The 18449-nt window shown below is 40.6% G+C and overlaps 2 protein-coding genes across 2 annotated transcripts; one reads left to right on the forward strand and one right to left on the reverse strand.

Annotated features, from left to right (window-relative positions):
- Positions 1-12: 12 nt before the first annotated feature.
- Positions 13-3428, reverse strand: LOC116023754. The gene is made up of 3 exons (XM_031264762.1): positions 3389-3428; positions 206-858; positions 13-87 (listed from the first exon to the last, which is right to left on the reverse strand). The coding sequence occupies exons 2-3, from the start codon at positions 851-853 to the stop codon at positions 13-15; spliced, it is 723 nt and encodes a 240-aa protein (XP_031120622.1). The 5' UTR covers positions 854-858; positions 3389-3428.
- Positions 3429-16282: 12854 nt separating this feature from the next.
- LOC116023755 lies at positions 16283-17560 on the forward strand. Its single transcript, XM_031264764.1, has one exon. The coding sequence runs from the start codon at positions 16283-16285 to the stop codon at positions 17558-17560; it is 1278 nt and encodes a 425-aa protein (XP_031120624.1).
- Positions 17561-18449: the final 889 nt, after the last annotated feature.

Raw genomic sequence — 18449 nt, forward strand, 5'->3', positions numbered from 1 at the left:
CTCCTTGGCAATTCACTCCTGGATGATTCCTTCCACATCTTGAACAAGTAAAACGGTTTCCTTCGTTAATTCTTTCCCTTCCTCTTCCTGATATTAGGTTGGAGCCACCTTGGTTCACTCTCTTGTTTCCCAGTGCGGATTTCTGTGACTTGTCATCGGCCTTTCTTTTATTTCGGCCATAAACTTCTTGTTGATCTAGGTACACCTGGTAATGGTCCGAGGCTCTATCGTACGCCTCCTTCAAGGTAGAGCACATAAATGGCGCAATCGCCCTCCTTACATCCCAGTCCAATCCTCGAACAAACCTTCGTGCCTTACTTGCTTCATTAGGTACAATCTCCTGAGCGAAACGCATTAGTTCCACGTACTGGTCATGATATTCTTCGATTGTTGCTCCCTTCTGTTTTAGCCGTAGAAATTCCTCGCATTTAATCCCTCTAATACGCTCGGTGTAGAACTGTCCCCTCAGTTCCTCCTTGAATTCTTCCCAACCAAACTCTGGGTCTTGTAGAAGATCAGGTCCTTCTGATGTCCACCAGTTGTCTGCAGCTTTCGTTAAATAATAGACCGCGGAAGGTACTCGTTGATTTGCAGGGCAATCCACTGCGTTGAGCAGTTTGTCAAACGTCCGGATCCACTCCTCTAAAATAACCGGATCTTTTTCTCCCGCATAGTGTGGTGGTTGTCGGCTTGCTATCGCCTTCGCATAATCGACTCGTGGTTGTCCTTGGTTCTGGTTCTGGGTTTGCTGAGCCATCATGAACTCAGCCATTCGCTCCATCGCTTGGGCCATACGATCAATTGCAGAGACGTTCTCGTTGCTACTGGTAGGCATGTTGCGTCTTGGAGGCATTTTCACTGGACGATAGATCCAAATTAGTATCCGAAGTATAAGAGTCCTCAAGGGTTAGCTAGTTAGGCAGTCAGTATAGCACCTACTTAAGTCCTATACAACGTCCCCTAACATTCACTTTATCATACCCGCTAAGCAGGGGTTTCTACCTCAGCATAGGGATAATTAACGCATTACGCTAGCCAGCTTACTCACAATAATCCCATGCAAGGATTAACACATGCAAGAAATCACAAACATTGATCATATTATTCAACAACCAGAATCGTAAGATTCTGTAGAGTAAAAGTAAAATACCCCCTTTTATGCTGCCGGACTTTCGTTCCAACTCTGCTCCAAAGCTTATGCTCATGATACCGTAACAACGACTTAGGTTAATCTCTACGAACCTAAGCTGACTTGAAACTTGAACTCCACCTAGGCTCGGACTTAGGCTTCGATCTAATTCCCGAAGGTTCAACCTAGGCTCTGATACCAACTTGTAACACCCCGGCTCGGCTATACCGTACATCCGGAGTAGTTACCGCCACACCTAGACTAAACCCAGCCAAGACCAGATAGAGTTCACTCTAGGTGCACAGGCTAACAAGAAAACTATTTCACATCATCATCATCATTACCCAACATATCTTCATACATATATATATAGGTGAGCAAAAGGGGTAGCTACACTAACTACCAGAATATATCCAAGAGTTTAATTACAACTTACTAGCCAGCTAAGTTCATCATGGCTACAAAAGATACATGTACACAAAAAAAAAGGTTCCTCCCATAACCTTTCTAATCAGTCATCCTCTTCTAAGGGGGGGTACTCCGGTTCGGAGTACGTCCCCCATACAAGGTGCCAGTTGCCCGCAACCCAGGTGAGATGATCCAGGAAGTAACTAGGAGTGTACATCATGGACCCCTCATCCCAATGTTCCGAAGGAGCGAGATTCCACGGACAGGGATAAAAGACAACAAATTCTAAGGGATCACTCCCTTCCAACACCTCTACCGGAAAAGACCCAAACCTAGACCTGGCCCCATCCAGAAAATTTGGCTGGCTACTGCGAACCGGGATACGAGATGGTGTAGTTGGGTAAGTCGGAGGAGGACTGTACGGTGGGGAAGGAATAGCAGGAACATAAGCCGGAGCTGGAGAGTCAGGAGCGAATCCAGGAGCATACGGGTCGACATCAACTAAGTACTGTACATAATCATCATGATCGTAGATAGGGAACTCCAACTCGGAAGGATCCGAGTCAGGTGGGCTACACGAGCCTACCATAGACATCATGATTTGAAAATCTGCCTGTAACGAAATGATTTATAGATAGTATAATAGCGTATAAACGTTAAATCATATAAAGCTTTTCTCAAATAAGAATGAAGTCATAACTTGCCACTCAAAATAATTTTCATGCCCTTTTCAGACAAGTTTGCAAAATTTCACATTTCCAGGAATTTCATCATTTGCAAATAGAACCGCAGCTCTAATATTTATAATAATCTGAACCGCAGCTCAGAGTAACAACAATTTTCATACTGCATATAGAACCGCAGCTCTATAATAATCTGAACCGCAGCCCAGAATAACAATAATTTTCATACTCAAAAATTTTCCACTTAGTTTCCCCTGAGTAAGCACTTTGAACATTTCTCAATTCTCCTTCTCAAACCTTGGGCAGTGGCATTTCCCTGCCTTCCCGTCGGTCTCCTTATCCCAACCTAGGGCCATGGCACTCCAGCCCTCCCATAGGTCCAACCTTATTCCAACCCCGGGCCGTGGCGTTTAAGCCTTCCCGAAGGTCCCCACCTTATTCCAGAAACTAAGGGTTTGAAAACATTTTTCTTTTTCTTTCCTGGAATCAAATAGTATTTTCAAAATAATTTATTTCATCCAAATATGGTTGTGACATCCCAAAATTTCGTCACTAGTTTTGTTACAAAAAAAAATATTTTTGTCAAAATTGATTTTGACAGTTTCTGTCCAGAAATTACAGTTTTGCGCAGTCCGAAGGATTGAGCCGGTAAAAATAGTTCCCCAACTCTTTTTCACTTGAAATTTTTATGGTAGAACCCTAACTCATAGTACTTGATGTTCATAAAAAGTTTTGGTCACCTAGGTTCACGAATTTACACAGAAAATTCCATTTTTGCCCTTGGCAGTGTGTTGTCCAGCATTTTTCCTTCTCTGGACCAGTTTTGGGAAAAATTCCGAAAACCATACTTATACTACTCCAAAAATTATGAAAGTTTATATGCGGCTTCTACACTTATAGAACTACATGTATAAAAAAAATTGGACCAAAATAATTTACCGATTTTTCCCAGAAATTCACGGAAGTTACTGACAGAAATCTGTCCTGATTTCCTTTCTCTATTTCCACAAGTATAAGCTTATATAGACATAAATACAACATATACAAGCATATCCAAGCTATGAACTTGTATACGAAAATATTCCCAAAGCTCCAAAAACACCATATTTCAACTAAAATCAATTATCCAAATTCAAGTGACTAATTCCAACTTAAGGGAATTCCTTACCTCACAAGTGTGTAATATCACCGTAAAAGTAGTCTTGAACCTTTATCCCCAAGTTTCACCGAAAAACCCTAGGTAGAATACACCACCATAACAACATATTTAAGAAATCTTTACCTACAATCAAGTTCTAGGGAAGAAATCAAGACTTTTTAACCGAATAATATTGAAATCTTACCGAACAAATTGGAGAGTTGTGTACAAGCTTGGCTATGGTTTTAATGGAGGAAAATGGTGGAAGTCACCTCTCTTTCTCTCTTTTGAAATTCGGCCAAGGAAGAAGAAGAAGAAGAACAAATGGAATAAATTGGCTTTGGGTATTCTTCCTTTTGAGGTAAGATGTCTTTATGGGGAAAAAAAATAGAATAAAATAATGAAGTATTTTCAAACTTATCAGTTGGGGTCCAAACAGATAAAGTTTCGGTAGAAAATAATCTGGATAGAATAATTCTCGAAACCAAAAATTTATTCCAGACTAACCCTCAAAATTGGGCTAGGTTCGGTACACCGCGAAATTTTAGCGATGTACGATCAAAAGAAATTTTCGCTGCTATGGGCTGATTTAATTGAAGTGGAAATTCAATATTAATAACATGGTGTCTAATAATTCATTTCCTAGGATAATCGGGTCCGAATACTAGTTCCCAAAATTTTACGGTTCGTGACCGGCACGAACGATCGCAACTTAATAACAACTATTCTTCCTAAAAAAAATTCTCTTGAAGCCTCGAGGGACTATTTCATGAATGTCATAGCTTAAGGAAATATTTTTCGAACCTTAGTCTTACGAAAATGCCGAGGGGTTACACATATTTTCCATCAATCATCTTTTCCTTTATACCCTTTACCTAGTCATCCTCTCCTTATGCCTGCTTTATCTCTTCAAATAGAGTTGGAGTGGTCGATAGGTAACACAATCTCATCTCTTGTTCCACTTGACCACACATTTTTATTTCCAAATTAAGCTTCTGAAAGTCCTTGCACAATTGTTCGGGTAATACCCAAAGAGCATGGTTTGATATTCGACTCAAAGCGTCAGCTACTTTGTTTGCTTTGCCCTCTTGGTATTGGATCTCCAGATCATAGTCCTTAATCAATTCTAACCATCTTCTTTGTCTTAGATTAAGGTCTCTCTGAGTAAAGATGTACTTTAAACTCTTGTGATCTGTGAAAATTTTGCAAGTGACTCCATAAAGGTAATGTCGCCAGATCTTAAGGGCAAACACCACAGCTGCTAACTCTAGATCATGAGTTGGGTAATTAGCCTCATGTGGTTTCAATTGACGAGATGCGTAGGCTATTACTTTTCCCTTTTGCATTAAGACACATCCAAGTCCTTTGTGAGATGCATCTATGTACAGTTCATAGTCATCTGTTCCAACAGGTAAGGTTAGCACTGGGGCAGTGGTTAACCTCTTCTTAAGTTCCTGGAATGCCTGCTCACATTCTTCGTTCCAACTGTATCTGGAAGTTTTCTTGAGTAGATTTGTTAATGGCCTGGTTATTTTCGAGAAGTCCTGGACGAATCTTCTATAATAACCTGCCAAACCCAAGAAACTCCGAACTTCAGTAACTGATTTGGGTGCTTCCCACTCAGTTACGGCTAATATCTTGGTTGGGTCCACCGCTATCCCTTCCTTGGTGATTATGTGCCCAAGGAATGCTACTTCCTTCTTCCAGAATTCACATTTGGACAACTTTGCAAAAAGTTTCCGCTCTCTCAATATCTGCAACACCGTTCTAAGGTGTGCGTCGTGCTCCTCCGGTGTCTTAGAGTAAACCAGAATATCGTCTATGAAAACAACGACGAACTCATCCAAGTAAGGAAGAAAAGTTCAGTTCATCAAATCTATAAAAATTCCTGGAGCATTAGTCACTCCAAATGGCATGACCGTGTATTCATAATGCCCGTACCTAGTCCGGAACGCTGTTTTAGAAATATCCCGTTCTAAGACTCGTATGTGATGATACCCTGACCGTAGATCAATCTTTGAAAACACACCAGCTCCCCTTAGCTAATCAAATAGATCGTCGATCCTGGGCAGTGGGTACAGATTCTTCACTGTGACGCGATTAAGCTCCCTGTAATCGATACACAGCCTCAGGCTTCCATCTTTCTTTCTTACGAACAACACCGGCGCGCCCCAAGGTGATACGCTTGGCCGGATAAATCCTTTTTCCAATAGTTCTGCCAATTGTACCTTCAACTCCTCCATTTCCTTGGGTGCCATTCGATAAGGTGCTTTAGAGATAGGCGAAGTTCCTGGTACGAGTTCGATAGTAAACTCTACTTCCCTCTCTGGCGGCATTCCCGTGAGGTCATCCGGAAACACATCGGGAAATTCACTCACCACTGGGATTTGATTGATCTCAGGTGCTTCTATCTCGGTGTCTTGCACGAAGCAGAGGTACACATCACACCCCTTGTGAACGTACTTCTTCAACTTCTGTGTCGTCATCAACTTTGGTTCAGGTGGCTTCTCAATTCCTCGATAAGATATCTTCTTTCCCTTCGGTCCTCGTAGGACAACCTTTCGCTCATCACACCTTATTTGAGCCTTATACTTATTCAGCCAATCCATCCCAAGCACCACGTCAATGCCTTCTAATTCAAAACGAATAAGGTTTCCGGGACAGTTGAATCCCGCTATTTCTATTGAAACATTGTCATATCCTTCCTTACAGGCTACTACTATCCTAGAGGCAGTTTTCACATTCAAATCTAGTTTGATAGTAGACCTTAACTTCAATTTATCCGCAAATCTAGAGGATATAAACGAATTGGTAGCCCCCGTATCAAATAATACCAACCCAAGTATTGAGTTAATAGGAAATGTACCAGATACGACGTCACTAGCCTGAGCCTGAGCGCTATTGACGACGTAGATTCTGCCCTGGTTCCCTGTGCTATTCTCTCCCATAGGTGCCTTCCCTTTATTGCTGGAACCTGCAGTGGCATTTGACAATCTTCCTCGGTTGACTTGCTGAGAGTTAACCCCCCGATTTCCTGGTACCATGGGTTTCTGGCCGTTAGTCTCAGTAGATCCCCTCCTTTAGTTTGCATTCTGAGAGCGGTTCTGATAATCTTCTACCCTGGTTGGGCATTCGTAAGCTTTGTGTCCCGGGAGGCCACACTTGTAACATATGATCTTCACTCCCTGACAAGTTTCTCTTGGATGATTTCTTCCGCATTTCAAGCAATCAAATTGTTTCCTTGGAGTTATTCCTCCCTTCCTCTCTCCTTGCCTTGAGTTAATTCCTCCTTGGTTAAGCCTCTTACTTTCCCACTGAGATTTTCCTCGTCTATCCACAACTTTCCTTTTGCTCCGACCATAGACTGCTTGCTGGTCAAGATACACCTGGTAATGATCGGACGCTCTGTTATATGCTTCCCTGAGAGTAGAGCACATAAATGGTGCGATTGCACTTCTCACTCCCCAATCTAATCCTCTTACAAATCTCCTCGCCTTGCTTGCCTCGTCAGGTACGATGTCCTGAGCAAATCTCATCAACTCAACATACTTGTCCTGATAATCTTGCACCGTTGTTCCTTGTTGTTTCAGTCGCAAAAATTCTTCACACTTGATGCCCTTAATTCGCTCAGTGTAGAACTGACCTCTTAATTCAGTCTTGAACTCCTCCCAGCCAAATCCTGGGTCTTGTAGAAGGTCAGGTCCAACCGTTGCCCACCAGTTATCCGCAGCTTTAGTCAGGTAGTATACTGCAGAAGACACTCGCTGTACCTCAGGACAATTCACNGGCTTTAGTAACATCGACCCGTGGTTGCACTTGGGCTTGATTATGAACTTGCTGAGCCATCATGAACTCAGCCATCTGTTCGATTGCCATGGCCATACGGTCCATCGCCGAGACATCATTGCTATCCCCAACAGGTACGTTTCGTCTAGGAGGCATTTCACTAGACGACAATTACAAGTTAGTGTCCAAAGGATAGGAATTCTTAAGAAGTTAACTAGCTAAGCAATTAGCCTAGTAACTACTCAAGTCTTATAGGGCAACTCCCCCTATTTCAAACAGATGCTTCATTTAGCATAGCAGTTAGTCATGCAGTATGTTATCAACCCTACTTGCAATAATCATAAGCAATGATTAGCACATGTAAACAATCACAAATACATATCAAATCATTCAATCAACCAGAAAAACAATCACAAATACATATCAAATCATTCAATCAACCAGAATCAAGAGATTCTGTAAAGTACAGATGAGGTACCCCCTTTTTATGCCGCCCGGTCGTAAAGTACAGATGAGGTACCCCCTTTTTATGCCGCCCGGTCTCCTGCTCTGCTCCAAAAGCTCATACTTAACCTTAGCTGAAATAGTGACTTAGGGTAGTCTTAACAACTTAGGCTGACTCAAACTAAGGCTCTAGCGTAACCTAGGTTATGACACTACCTAGGCTCTGATACCACTTTGTAACACCCCTGGGTCGACTTACCGTACATCCCGAGGAGTCTGGCTTGCCGTACAACCCAAGGTGCTACCGCCACACCCAAAACGAGCTCTATCATCCCCTTGACAGACCCCGCGACAGGTGCACAGGCTAACAGAAACTTCATTCAACAAACACAGCCACTCATTTTGAGATAATATACATACATATATATATATAAATATTTACAGAGTATGTATCGAGGTTTTTGCCCAACGGGCCAAAACATAAGTTCAGGATTAGTCACTTCCCTGGCTACAAAACATTTACACAAAAAGGAATAAACCCCTACGGACCTTCCGGGTATCCTGCCTACTCAATCTGGCGATACGCCGGACCCGTAAACTCACCCCAGACCAGGTGCCAATCCCCTTCGAACCATGTGATATGGTCTAGGAAACGAGAAGTGACCATGACCATAGACCACTCCTCCCAATACTCACGAGGACTTGGGTCCCACGGGTAAGGGTAATAAACTATAAACTCTAGGGGATTACTTCCCACTAGCACCTCGATGGGGTAAAAACCAAACGTGGCTTGTACATCAGGACCCTCAGGAATAGGAAGAAAACTATCTACTGCCAGTGAGTCATTGGGAGCTGTAGGAGCATAGCCGGGGGCATAAGGGTCGGCACCACTCATCTGTTGCGCAAAAACGTCGTAGTCTATGCCACGACCCACATCTTCCGACGAACTAGGGGAGTTCGTCGGGCTGCAAGAACTAACGCTGGACTCCATCTGAAAACAACACATTGAAGTGTAGTTAGCACAACGGCTAAGCAAGGAAATCCATTGGTTTCCCGAAACTAAATAAAGGTTTTGAAAACCAAGATGTCAAAAACTTTATTCTTTCTTACCAAGAAATTTTCCCATGTAATAGGACAAAAATCATTTGAGAATACAAATAGATATTGAAAATCATAAGTTTTTCTGCTGTAAAACTTCTAATCTTTCCCACTCATCATTTTTCCTTTCAGTCCCTCATCACCGGGAAATTTCCTTACTAATCATCTCAAGAAAGTGAATTCGCTAGCATACTTCAGTGCTAGCCCTTAACACCTTTCTCTTCTCTCGTAGTTACAGCATAACTACCATTCATTATAAAAAATATCCTTAGTTTCCTTTACTTGAGAGCTTGAGGCCTTAGGAGCAACCAATCTTGTCCCCTCCTTTCCACTTGGGTCTCGACTCGGGGTCAATGTCTGGCATCCCCCTGTATCTTATCGATTCCCCTGGATCTATACCGGATCGTTACAATGAATCCTAGTTGGCCTAACTAGGCTCGTTGAAACGAATCTTGCCCGATATCTCATGAGTAACTATACTTAAGTGTGCACACCCCCGCAAACCGCAGCTTACGAGTGATACAGTACTCGGCGAATAGACTTCGCCCTCAGTATGAATTGCATGTCATACGGCATAAACAAAACCACTGGGCCATGGCACTTTAAGCCCTCCCATGAGGTTTGTCAAGGGACATAAACAAACCCACTGGGCCATGGCACTTTAAGCCCTCCCGTAGGTCAATCAAGGTCCTCATCAACTCGTCAGAAACATAAGGGTTTTCCTTCTCCTTCTCTTCCACGACATTGATTCATCCTCAAGGTAATCTGATAGTACCCCCTTTATCATTTCTTAGTAGTCACGGGTAACACGTATCACCTTCCCATGTCACATAATAGACATATATGATACACCATTAACATAACATCCTCCTACTTCAGGTATACGTATATGGTATTCACATCATACATACGTATATACATACGGTTTCATATACATACACAACATATACCTATACGATTCCAAGTATAGATATACATACAAATAGAGTTCAATACATATATATATACTATATATACACGGTTTCAATATATATATACATATACTAAACAATTTCATGATTAATGTATATATACATATACTATATATATACATACGGTTTTAATATATATATACATACTAATTATTATTTTTTTTATTTTTATTTTATTTTATATTATTTTCGAAAATGGTATGTATATATATACATATTGTACATGATATACTCACATCATAAATACATGTACATATTTCTCAAAACATAACCTTCATAAGCATGGATGCTCACAATTTCTACTAATATGCACACAATAAAGTTCAACTCAACATCCCTAATTCATCAATTGCTATCAATTACTCAATTTCAAGAAACCTCAACCAACTTAAGGAATTTCCTTACCTCAAAGTGGTCACAATTCCTTAGAAATAACCTTTGATGATTTTCCCCAAATTTCACTTTGAAACCCTAGATCCAAATCAACACCATAACAACAAATATTTAAGGAACTAAGCTTAGATTCATAACCTAGGAAGGATTACAAAGCTTTCTACCGAATAAAATTGAAAACTTACCGAATAAAATTGAAAGTTCAGAAGGATTTTGGCTGTGGAAGCAATGGAGGAAAATAGTGAAATCCCACTATCTCTCTTTCTCTCTTTGATTCGGCAAAATGAAGGGGAAATGGGGAAAGAATAGCTTTTTATACTTGATCACACTTATGTGATAAGATTAAGGGAGAAAAATAATAAAATAATAAAATATCTCAACTTGGACTGATTGGGATTGAAACAGATGAATTTTCGGTAGAAAATAATTTAAATAGAATATTCTTGGAACCACAAATTTATTCCAGTCAAAAGCTCCAATTTGGGCTAGGTTCGGTACACCGCCAAATTTCGTGATGTACGATCAAAAATAAATTTTTGCTGCTATGGGCTAATTTAATTCAATAGAAAATTCAAGAATAATAGTATGGTGTCTAGAAATCCATTTCCTAGGAGAAACAAGTCCAAATACTAGTTCCTAAAAATTTTACGGTTCGTGACCAGGACGTACGATCGCCGCTTAATAACAACTATACTTACTTATAAAAATTCTTTTGAAGTATCGGGAGATCATAACTCATGTATGTCAATACCTTAGGATAAAATAATAATGTTAATATAATACGGGGTATTACAGCGGACGCGGCTCGGACGGACGCGTGCGCTGTGCGTCTGCAGCAGCGGCCAACCGCGAGTCCGCGCGACGCGGACTCGTTTTCGACCGAACTTTTCCCCGATGTTTTAATCCCGAGCGTTACGATGTTTGGAAGGCCTACGGGCAACCGAGTAAATTGTTTGAAAGCTCGAATATTATTTTTTTGTGCATTATATCTATTAACTTGGAGAAAAATTGTGTTTTAAGAAATAATTGTGGCTCTCGTCACTTGGATTTTCATGGTGGAAAATCATTAACCAATATGTGTATTTTGGAAACACAATTGAACAAGTATGATTGTTTTGAGTCATCGTGTGAATATGCTAATTAAACTCGAGGAAAATAAAGAATCATGTTTGCAACCCTTAATTTCTGGAATAAGGTGGGGACCTGCGGGAAGGCTTAAATGCCACAGCCCGGGGTTGGAATAAGGGTGGACCTACGGGAGGGCTGGAGTGCCATGGCCCGAGGTTGGGATAAGGAGACCTGCGGGAAGGCTGGAAATGCCACGGCCCGAGGTTTGTATGATCAAATTCATGCTGCAAAGCGAAGTCTATTCGCTGAGAAGAGAGAAAGTTATTGAAATGTTTTTGTATGATCAATTCATACTGCAGAGCGAAGTCTATTCGCTGAGAAGAGAGAAAGTTATTGAAATGTTTTTGTATGATCAATTCATACTGCAGAGCGAAATCTATTCGCTGAAAAGAGAGAAAGTTATTGAAATATTTTTGTATGATCAATTCATACTAGAGAGCGAAGTCTATTCGCTGAGAAGAGAGAAAGTTATTGAAATGTTTTTGTAAGATCAATTCATACTGCAGAGCGAAGTCTATTCGTTTAGAAGAGAGAAAGTTATTGAAATGTTTTTGTATGATCAATTCATACTGCAGAGCGAAGTCTATTCGCTGAGAAGAAAAGGAGTTATGAAATTATTGAGACATTTGACCTGCGGGAGGCATGAGTGCCGCGGCCCGAGGTTCTTGAAACCATTCTAAGATTACACTATATCTATCCAAAAAGAAATTAAGTGATTTCACTAATTATAAAATCTAGTTACTCCGTAACTAGATCGCCAAGTAAAATGTCACCAGAGTTGAATAGTAAAGTGTGTGTTGTTAAACTCTTTTGAATTAAATGATGGAATTCTCGGAAATGAAAGTTTTGCAAACTTGTCTGAACGGACATGAAAATGTTTTGAGCGGCAGTTATGCCATTGTATTTAACTGAGAAAACTTTACATGATTTAACTCGTATACTCTGCTATACTTTCTTTTATTGATAATATGGTTACAGGTAGATTTTCAACTTATGGGAAAAGCTACAATTTTCTGAGTATTTGTAACCCCTCGTCTTTCCGATAAGTCTAAGGGTCGGAAAATATATCTTTAGGCTATGACATTCATAAGATGATCTCCCGATATGTCAAGGGAATTTTTATACGGAGGTATAGTTGTCATTAAGCTGCGATCGTTCGTGCCGGTCACGAACCGTAAAATTTTCGAGGACGAATTTTCAGCTCGGATTTCCTTAGAAATTGATGATTAGGCATGTTATGACTAAGTATGAACTTCCTGCTTAGTTAAGTTGAAATTGGATGAGCTATAAGGGTCGAAATTTATTTCTGATCGTACACCGCGAAATTTCCGCAGTGTACCGAACCTAGCCCATTTTGGAGCTTTTGACTGGAATAAATTTGTGGTTTCGGAAATTATTCTTTCTGGATTATTTTCCACCGAAACTTTATCTGTTTGGACCACAACTGATATGTTGTGGAGATATTTTATTATTTTATTATTTTTTTCCTAAAGCTTATCCCATAAGTTGGGATTAAATATAAAAGGAATTTTTTTTTTCCCTTTTCTTCCCCAAATGCCGAAAAGAGAGAGAGAGAGGTGTGATCATCTTCCACCATTTTTTCTTCCAAAGTTCCATAGCCAAATCCTTCTAAACTTCCAATTTATTCGGTAAGTTTTCGATATTATTCGGTAGAAAGCTTTGTAATCCTTCCTAGGTTATGAATCTATGTTTAATTTCTTGATACATGATGTTATGGTGTTGATTTTGAACCTAGGTTTTAAGGTGAAAATTGGGGAAAGGATCCAAAATTGCTTCCTAAGGTGTTAGAAATCCTTTACAAGGTAAGGAATTCCCTTAAGTTGGAATTAGTCACTTGAATTTGGATAATTGATTTTGGTTGAAATATGGTGTTTTTGGAGCTTTGGGAATATTTTTGTATACATGTTCATAGCTTGGATATGCTTGTATATGTTGTATTTATGTTCATATGAGCTTATACTTGTGAAAATAGTGAAAGAAAATCAGGGTAGATTCTGGCAGTAACTTCCGAAATTTATTGGGAAAAATTGGTAAGGTATTTTGATCCAATTTTTTTTAGACATGTATTTCTATAAGTGTAGAACCCGCATATAAAATTTCATAATGATCGGAGTAGTGGAAGTATGGTTTTCGGAATTTTTCCCAAAACTGGTCCAGGGAGAGACAGAATTCCGGACAGCCCACTGCCAAGGGCAAAAATGGAATTTTCTGTGTTTATTCGTGGATCAAAATGACCAAAACTTTTTATGGACATCAAGTACTATAAGTTGGGGTTCTACCATAAAAATTTCAAGTGAAAAAGAGTTCGGGAACTATTTTTACCGGCTCAATCTTTCGGACTGCGCCAAGCTGAAATTTTCTGAATTACGCTTAGTATGATTATTGATGTGTTAATGATAATTGTGAGTGTGTGTAATATATATATGATGTGTGCGTGTGGTATATATATACTGTATATGTATGTGTGTGATATATTTATATATATGAAAATAGTATTACATATTTATATATATTGGATGTGTAGCATAACCTACGTATGTGTATATAAGTAATATATACATATTATATATGGTATGAGTATTAAGTATATATATATGTGGTATGTATATATATATACGTGTAATGTGTGTATTATAATATATGTACATATATGAGTATGTATGTATATTTAAATGGAGTGTTGTAATATGTATATATTTGGTATGTGTACCTTAAGTGAATATGCATAAATATGTGGAAAGTGTTAGGCTTATGTGGTATGCATATATACAAATGTGTAGTGTGATGATGGAAAATGTTTTGAGAAAGATGTTTTGAGAGACGAGACTTGTGAACCAAGTTGAGAATGGTAATTGTTTTCAAAATAGGGACTTGATTTTGTGGAAAATGTCCAAAAGAAGATGAGAAAGGAGGGGAAATGTTTTTAAAACCTTAGTTTCAAGAAGTTAAAGAGGACCTTGTCATTTATATTACCTCGGGCTATAGTACCGATGGTCTTCTTCAATATATGTACGGCAGTATACGCCAAGCCTCTACGTCACTTCGTCAGGCGTAGGGAGTTTCTGCGTCACTCAGTCAGGCGCAGGTTTTATTCATACGTAAAGCGAAGTCTATTCGCCAAGTCTCTACGTCACTTCGTCAGGCGTAGGGAGTCTCTACGTCACTTCGTCAGGCGTAGGGAGGCTCTGCGTCACTCAGTCAGGCGCAGGGGAGTTTTCTATATCACTCAGTCAGGCGTAGGCCGTGGGGGTGTGCACACTTAAGTATAGATACTCATGTCATTTTCGGGTTGGTATCAGCTTTATGGACCTAGGTGGGGCCAAACTAGGGACCATAATGATGAACCTTCGTCCAAGGGATCACGAACGAGACTTGGGGCAGGACCGTAATCCCCATGTCCAGATCCGATTTCGGTCTAGTCAAAGAAATTTGTATCCTCAATAAGGTCTCTTGCTTCTAGTCAGAAACTAAGTAACGTTTTCATAATTGAAGACAACTAGAAGTCATAATTGTGGCATTGACATGTGTGATAGACAGGGATAGTTCTGAAAACCTATCCTGTATGAAAAGAAATCAAAGGCAACCTAGTTTGATAAACTAGGAAGTTTGATAAGGAAATGTGTTGTGACTTATATACTCATTATATGCTTGTGATTATATGGCATTAATTGTTGATTGCAGTAATGAAAGGCATGGACACCATATTTGGTAATGTGTATTTACCTTTATGAATTATTTGTCAAAACTTTTATCTGATGGAAGTGACAAATGGATTACCTTACTTAGCCGTTGTGCTAATTACACTTCACCGTGTACGTCATTTCAGATGTCATCCAGTGAAGGATCCTGTAGCCCGGCAAACACTCCTGATCATGTTTGCCCGGGACCTACTTTTGTTGGTCAGACTTTGCATGACACGCCGGACAGAGACCCCTATTCTCCACCCGATTCTCAAAGCTCTCCAGACTATACTCCAGCGTCCCCTGACTATACTCCAGCAACCCCAGTCAGCCCAGTCAATCCTTATTCCTTTTTGGACTTAGTAGATGAGTTAAATGCTCAGTATGGGTACTACCCCATAGAGCTTATTCCCGGTTCTGACCCTATCGAGTTCATTGTCCGCTACCCGTGTCCGTGGGACTCCGACCCACGAGATTTTCGTGACGAGTGGTCAATGATGTTAGTCGAGTGTCGCTTCCTCGATCACATCATGTGGTTCGAGGGAGAGTGGCACCTCGTTTGGGGCACGTACACCACACCGGTGTACCGAAGTTTGGATTAGAGGGCCAGAGTTGGGAAGTTTTTGGATGGTTTTCTCTTTTTGTGTATATATATCTTTTGGTAGCCTTAGTTTTGGCTGGCTCTAGTCTGTTAGGGCAGTGGAGGACCCGAAGTTTGTAAATAACAGCCGTCGGGCAAATTCTTATAAATACCTTTTGATATTAATATATATGCCTAGAATATTATATTTTGATGTTTGGGGTGTTGATGTTGAGTGTGTTTCTTTTAGCCTGTGCACTTAGAGTGGAAGTTTTATCAAAGAGGTGATAGGCTTCACTCTAAGTGTGGCGGTAGCACCCAGTTTACTGCTGTAAGATGTAAGCTTCCGCAGCGTTATATTACGCATATTGTAATAGTTGTCGGAGCAGAAATTGGGGTGTTACAAGGTGGTATCAGAGCATGGTTTTGAGGTCCTTACTTTGGGCAATAGAATGAGTTAGGCTCTGTCGCAAGTTAGTATAAGAGCCTATGATTCGAGTCAGCCTAGGGTTCGAGTCAGTTTAAGTTGTCCTTGTTGGAGTTGGAGCTGGAGCTGGAGGCCGGAGGCCGGACAGAGAACGGGGTACCTTGCCATTCCGTGTATAATATGTGATTTAATTGTTGCGTAGTATAATTACTACTTGTCATTGCATATATATGCTGATTGTTGGTCATATTGGTTTAAGTCGGCTGTTGACATGATGCCTTGCTACTGTTATGCCATGGTAGGGATACCTACCTGATGAATATGATTAATGGTTAGACCCTCGAATTCTAACTTCTAACTTTAATAAAGCTAACTCAGAATCGCTTGTTCAGCGAGATGCCTCCTAGACGAAACGTACCTGCTAGGGATAACAATGATGTCTCGGCAATGGACCGCATGGCCATAGCAATGGAACAGATGGCTGAGTTCATGATGGCTCAGCAAGTTCACAATCAAGCCCAAGTGCAACCACGGGTGGATATTACTAAAGCTATAGCAAATAGACGACCACCGTATTATGCGGGGGAAGAAGACCTAGTGATCCTAGAAGAATGGATCAGAACATTTGATAAACTGCTAAACGCTGTGAATTGTCCTGAAGAGCAGCGAGTGTCTTCTGCAGTGTACTACCTGACCAAAGCTGCGGATAACTGGTGGACGACGGTTGGACCTAATCTTCTACGAGACCCAGGATTTGGCTGGGAAGAGTTTAAGGGGGAATTAAGAGGTCAATTCTACACTGAACGAATTAAGGGCATCAAATGTGAGGAATTCCTGCAACTGAAACAACAAGGAACAACAATACAAGTTTATCATGATAAGTATGTTGAGTTGATGAGATTTGCCCAGGACATCGTACCTGACGAGGCAAGCCAGGCAAGGAGATTTGTAAGAGGATTAGACTGGGGAGTGAGAAGCGCGATCGCACCATTTATGTGCTCTACTCTCAAGGAAGCATATAACAGGGCGTCCGATCATTACCAGGTGTATCTTGATCAACAAGCAGTCTATGGTCGGAGCAAAAGGAAGGCCGAGGACAAGCAAGGACAATCTGAGTGGAGTAACAAGAAACCTAGCCAAGGTGAATCCAACCCGAGGCAAGGATATCTGAGAGGGGAAACGAGTCAAGGGAGAAATCAGACATGCCGTCAATGTGGAAGGAGTCATCCCGGGGTAACTTGCCTCGGGGAGAAGATTATATGTTACCAGTGTGGTAGGGAAGGGCATACGAGGAGGTACTGCTCCGTTCGACCGAGCCGCTACCTAAACCAATCCCCGAATAAGAACCAGGAAGGAGAAGTTTTCAGGAACCCGAGACAAGAACCGTTTGGAGCCAGTAACAGCAGAATGAATGTCCCTCCACAAGCCAGGCAGGGGAGGCTAACAAATGTTGTTCCCAATCCCAACAATAGAGAAAGACTGCCGTTCGGAGCCAGCAGCACAGGGAACCAGGGCAGGATCTACGTCGTTAATAGTGCCCAGACGCAAGCTAGCGACGTTGGGACTGGTACTTTCCCTATAAACTCCGTACCTGGTTTGGTTTTATTTAATACTGGAGCTACAAATTCGTTTATATCATCCTTATCTGCCGATAAGTGGAAATCGGAATCTTAGGTAGAAGAATCCTGACGTAGTTAGGATTAACCTAAGAACCTAACTTGTGAAATCTTTGAGAAAAGCATATAGATTTGGATATTTGTTTATAAGGAAGATTTGAATAATCTTCATGAACAGTGATTGAATTTGATCAGATTTGAGTCATCTGTTTGGACAATAGTAAGGAGGAACTTGGCAGACTCTTGATTAATGAGTGCCAGATGTAGGAAATTAAGGGGAGTAATTCGGACTGAGAGTCTGAAAGTTTGGATTGTAAGTGTCAAAGCCAAAAGGAAAAATCGTGGCCTGAAATGCTTTTGAGTTTCGGGGACGAAACTCTTTTTAAGGAGGGTAGACTGTAACCCCTCGTCTTTCCGATAAGTCTAAGGGTCGGAAAATATATCTTTAGGCTATGACATTCATAAGATGATCTCCCGATATGTCAAGGGAATTTTTATACGGAGGTATAGTTGTCATTAAGCTGCGATCGTTCGTGCCGGTCACGAACCGTAAAATTTTCGAGGACGAATTTTCAGCTCGGATTTCCTTAGAAATTGATGATTAGGCATGTTATGACTAAGTATGAACTTCCTGCTTAGTTAAGTTGAAATTGGATGAGCTATAAGGGTCGAAATCTCTCTCTCTCTCTTTCGGCATTTGGGGAAGAAAAGGGAAAAAAAATTCCTTTTATATTAATCCAACTTATGGGATAAGCTTTAGGAAAAAATAATAAAATAATAAAATATCTCCACAACATATCAGTTGTGGTCCAACAGATAAAGTTTCGTGGAAAATAAATCCAGAAAGAATAATTTCCGAAACCCACAAATTTATTCCAGTCAAAAGCTCCAAAATGGGCTAGGTTCGGTACACTGCGGAAATTTCGCGGTGTACGATCAGAAATAAA

The sequence above is a fragment of the Ipomoea triloba genome, chromosome 6, assembly GCF_003576645.1.
Source record: "Ipomoea triloba cultivar NCNSP0323 chromosome 6, ASM357664v1".
Lineage (NCBI taxonomy): Eukaryota > Viridiplantae > Streptophyta > Magnoliopsida > Solanales > Convolvulaceae > Ipomoea > Ipomoea triloba.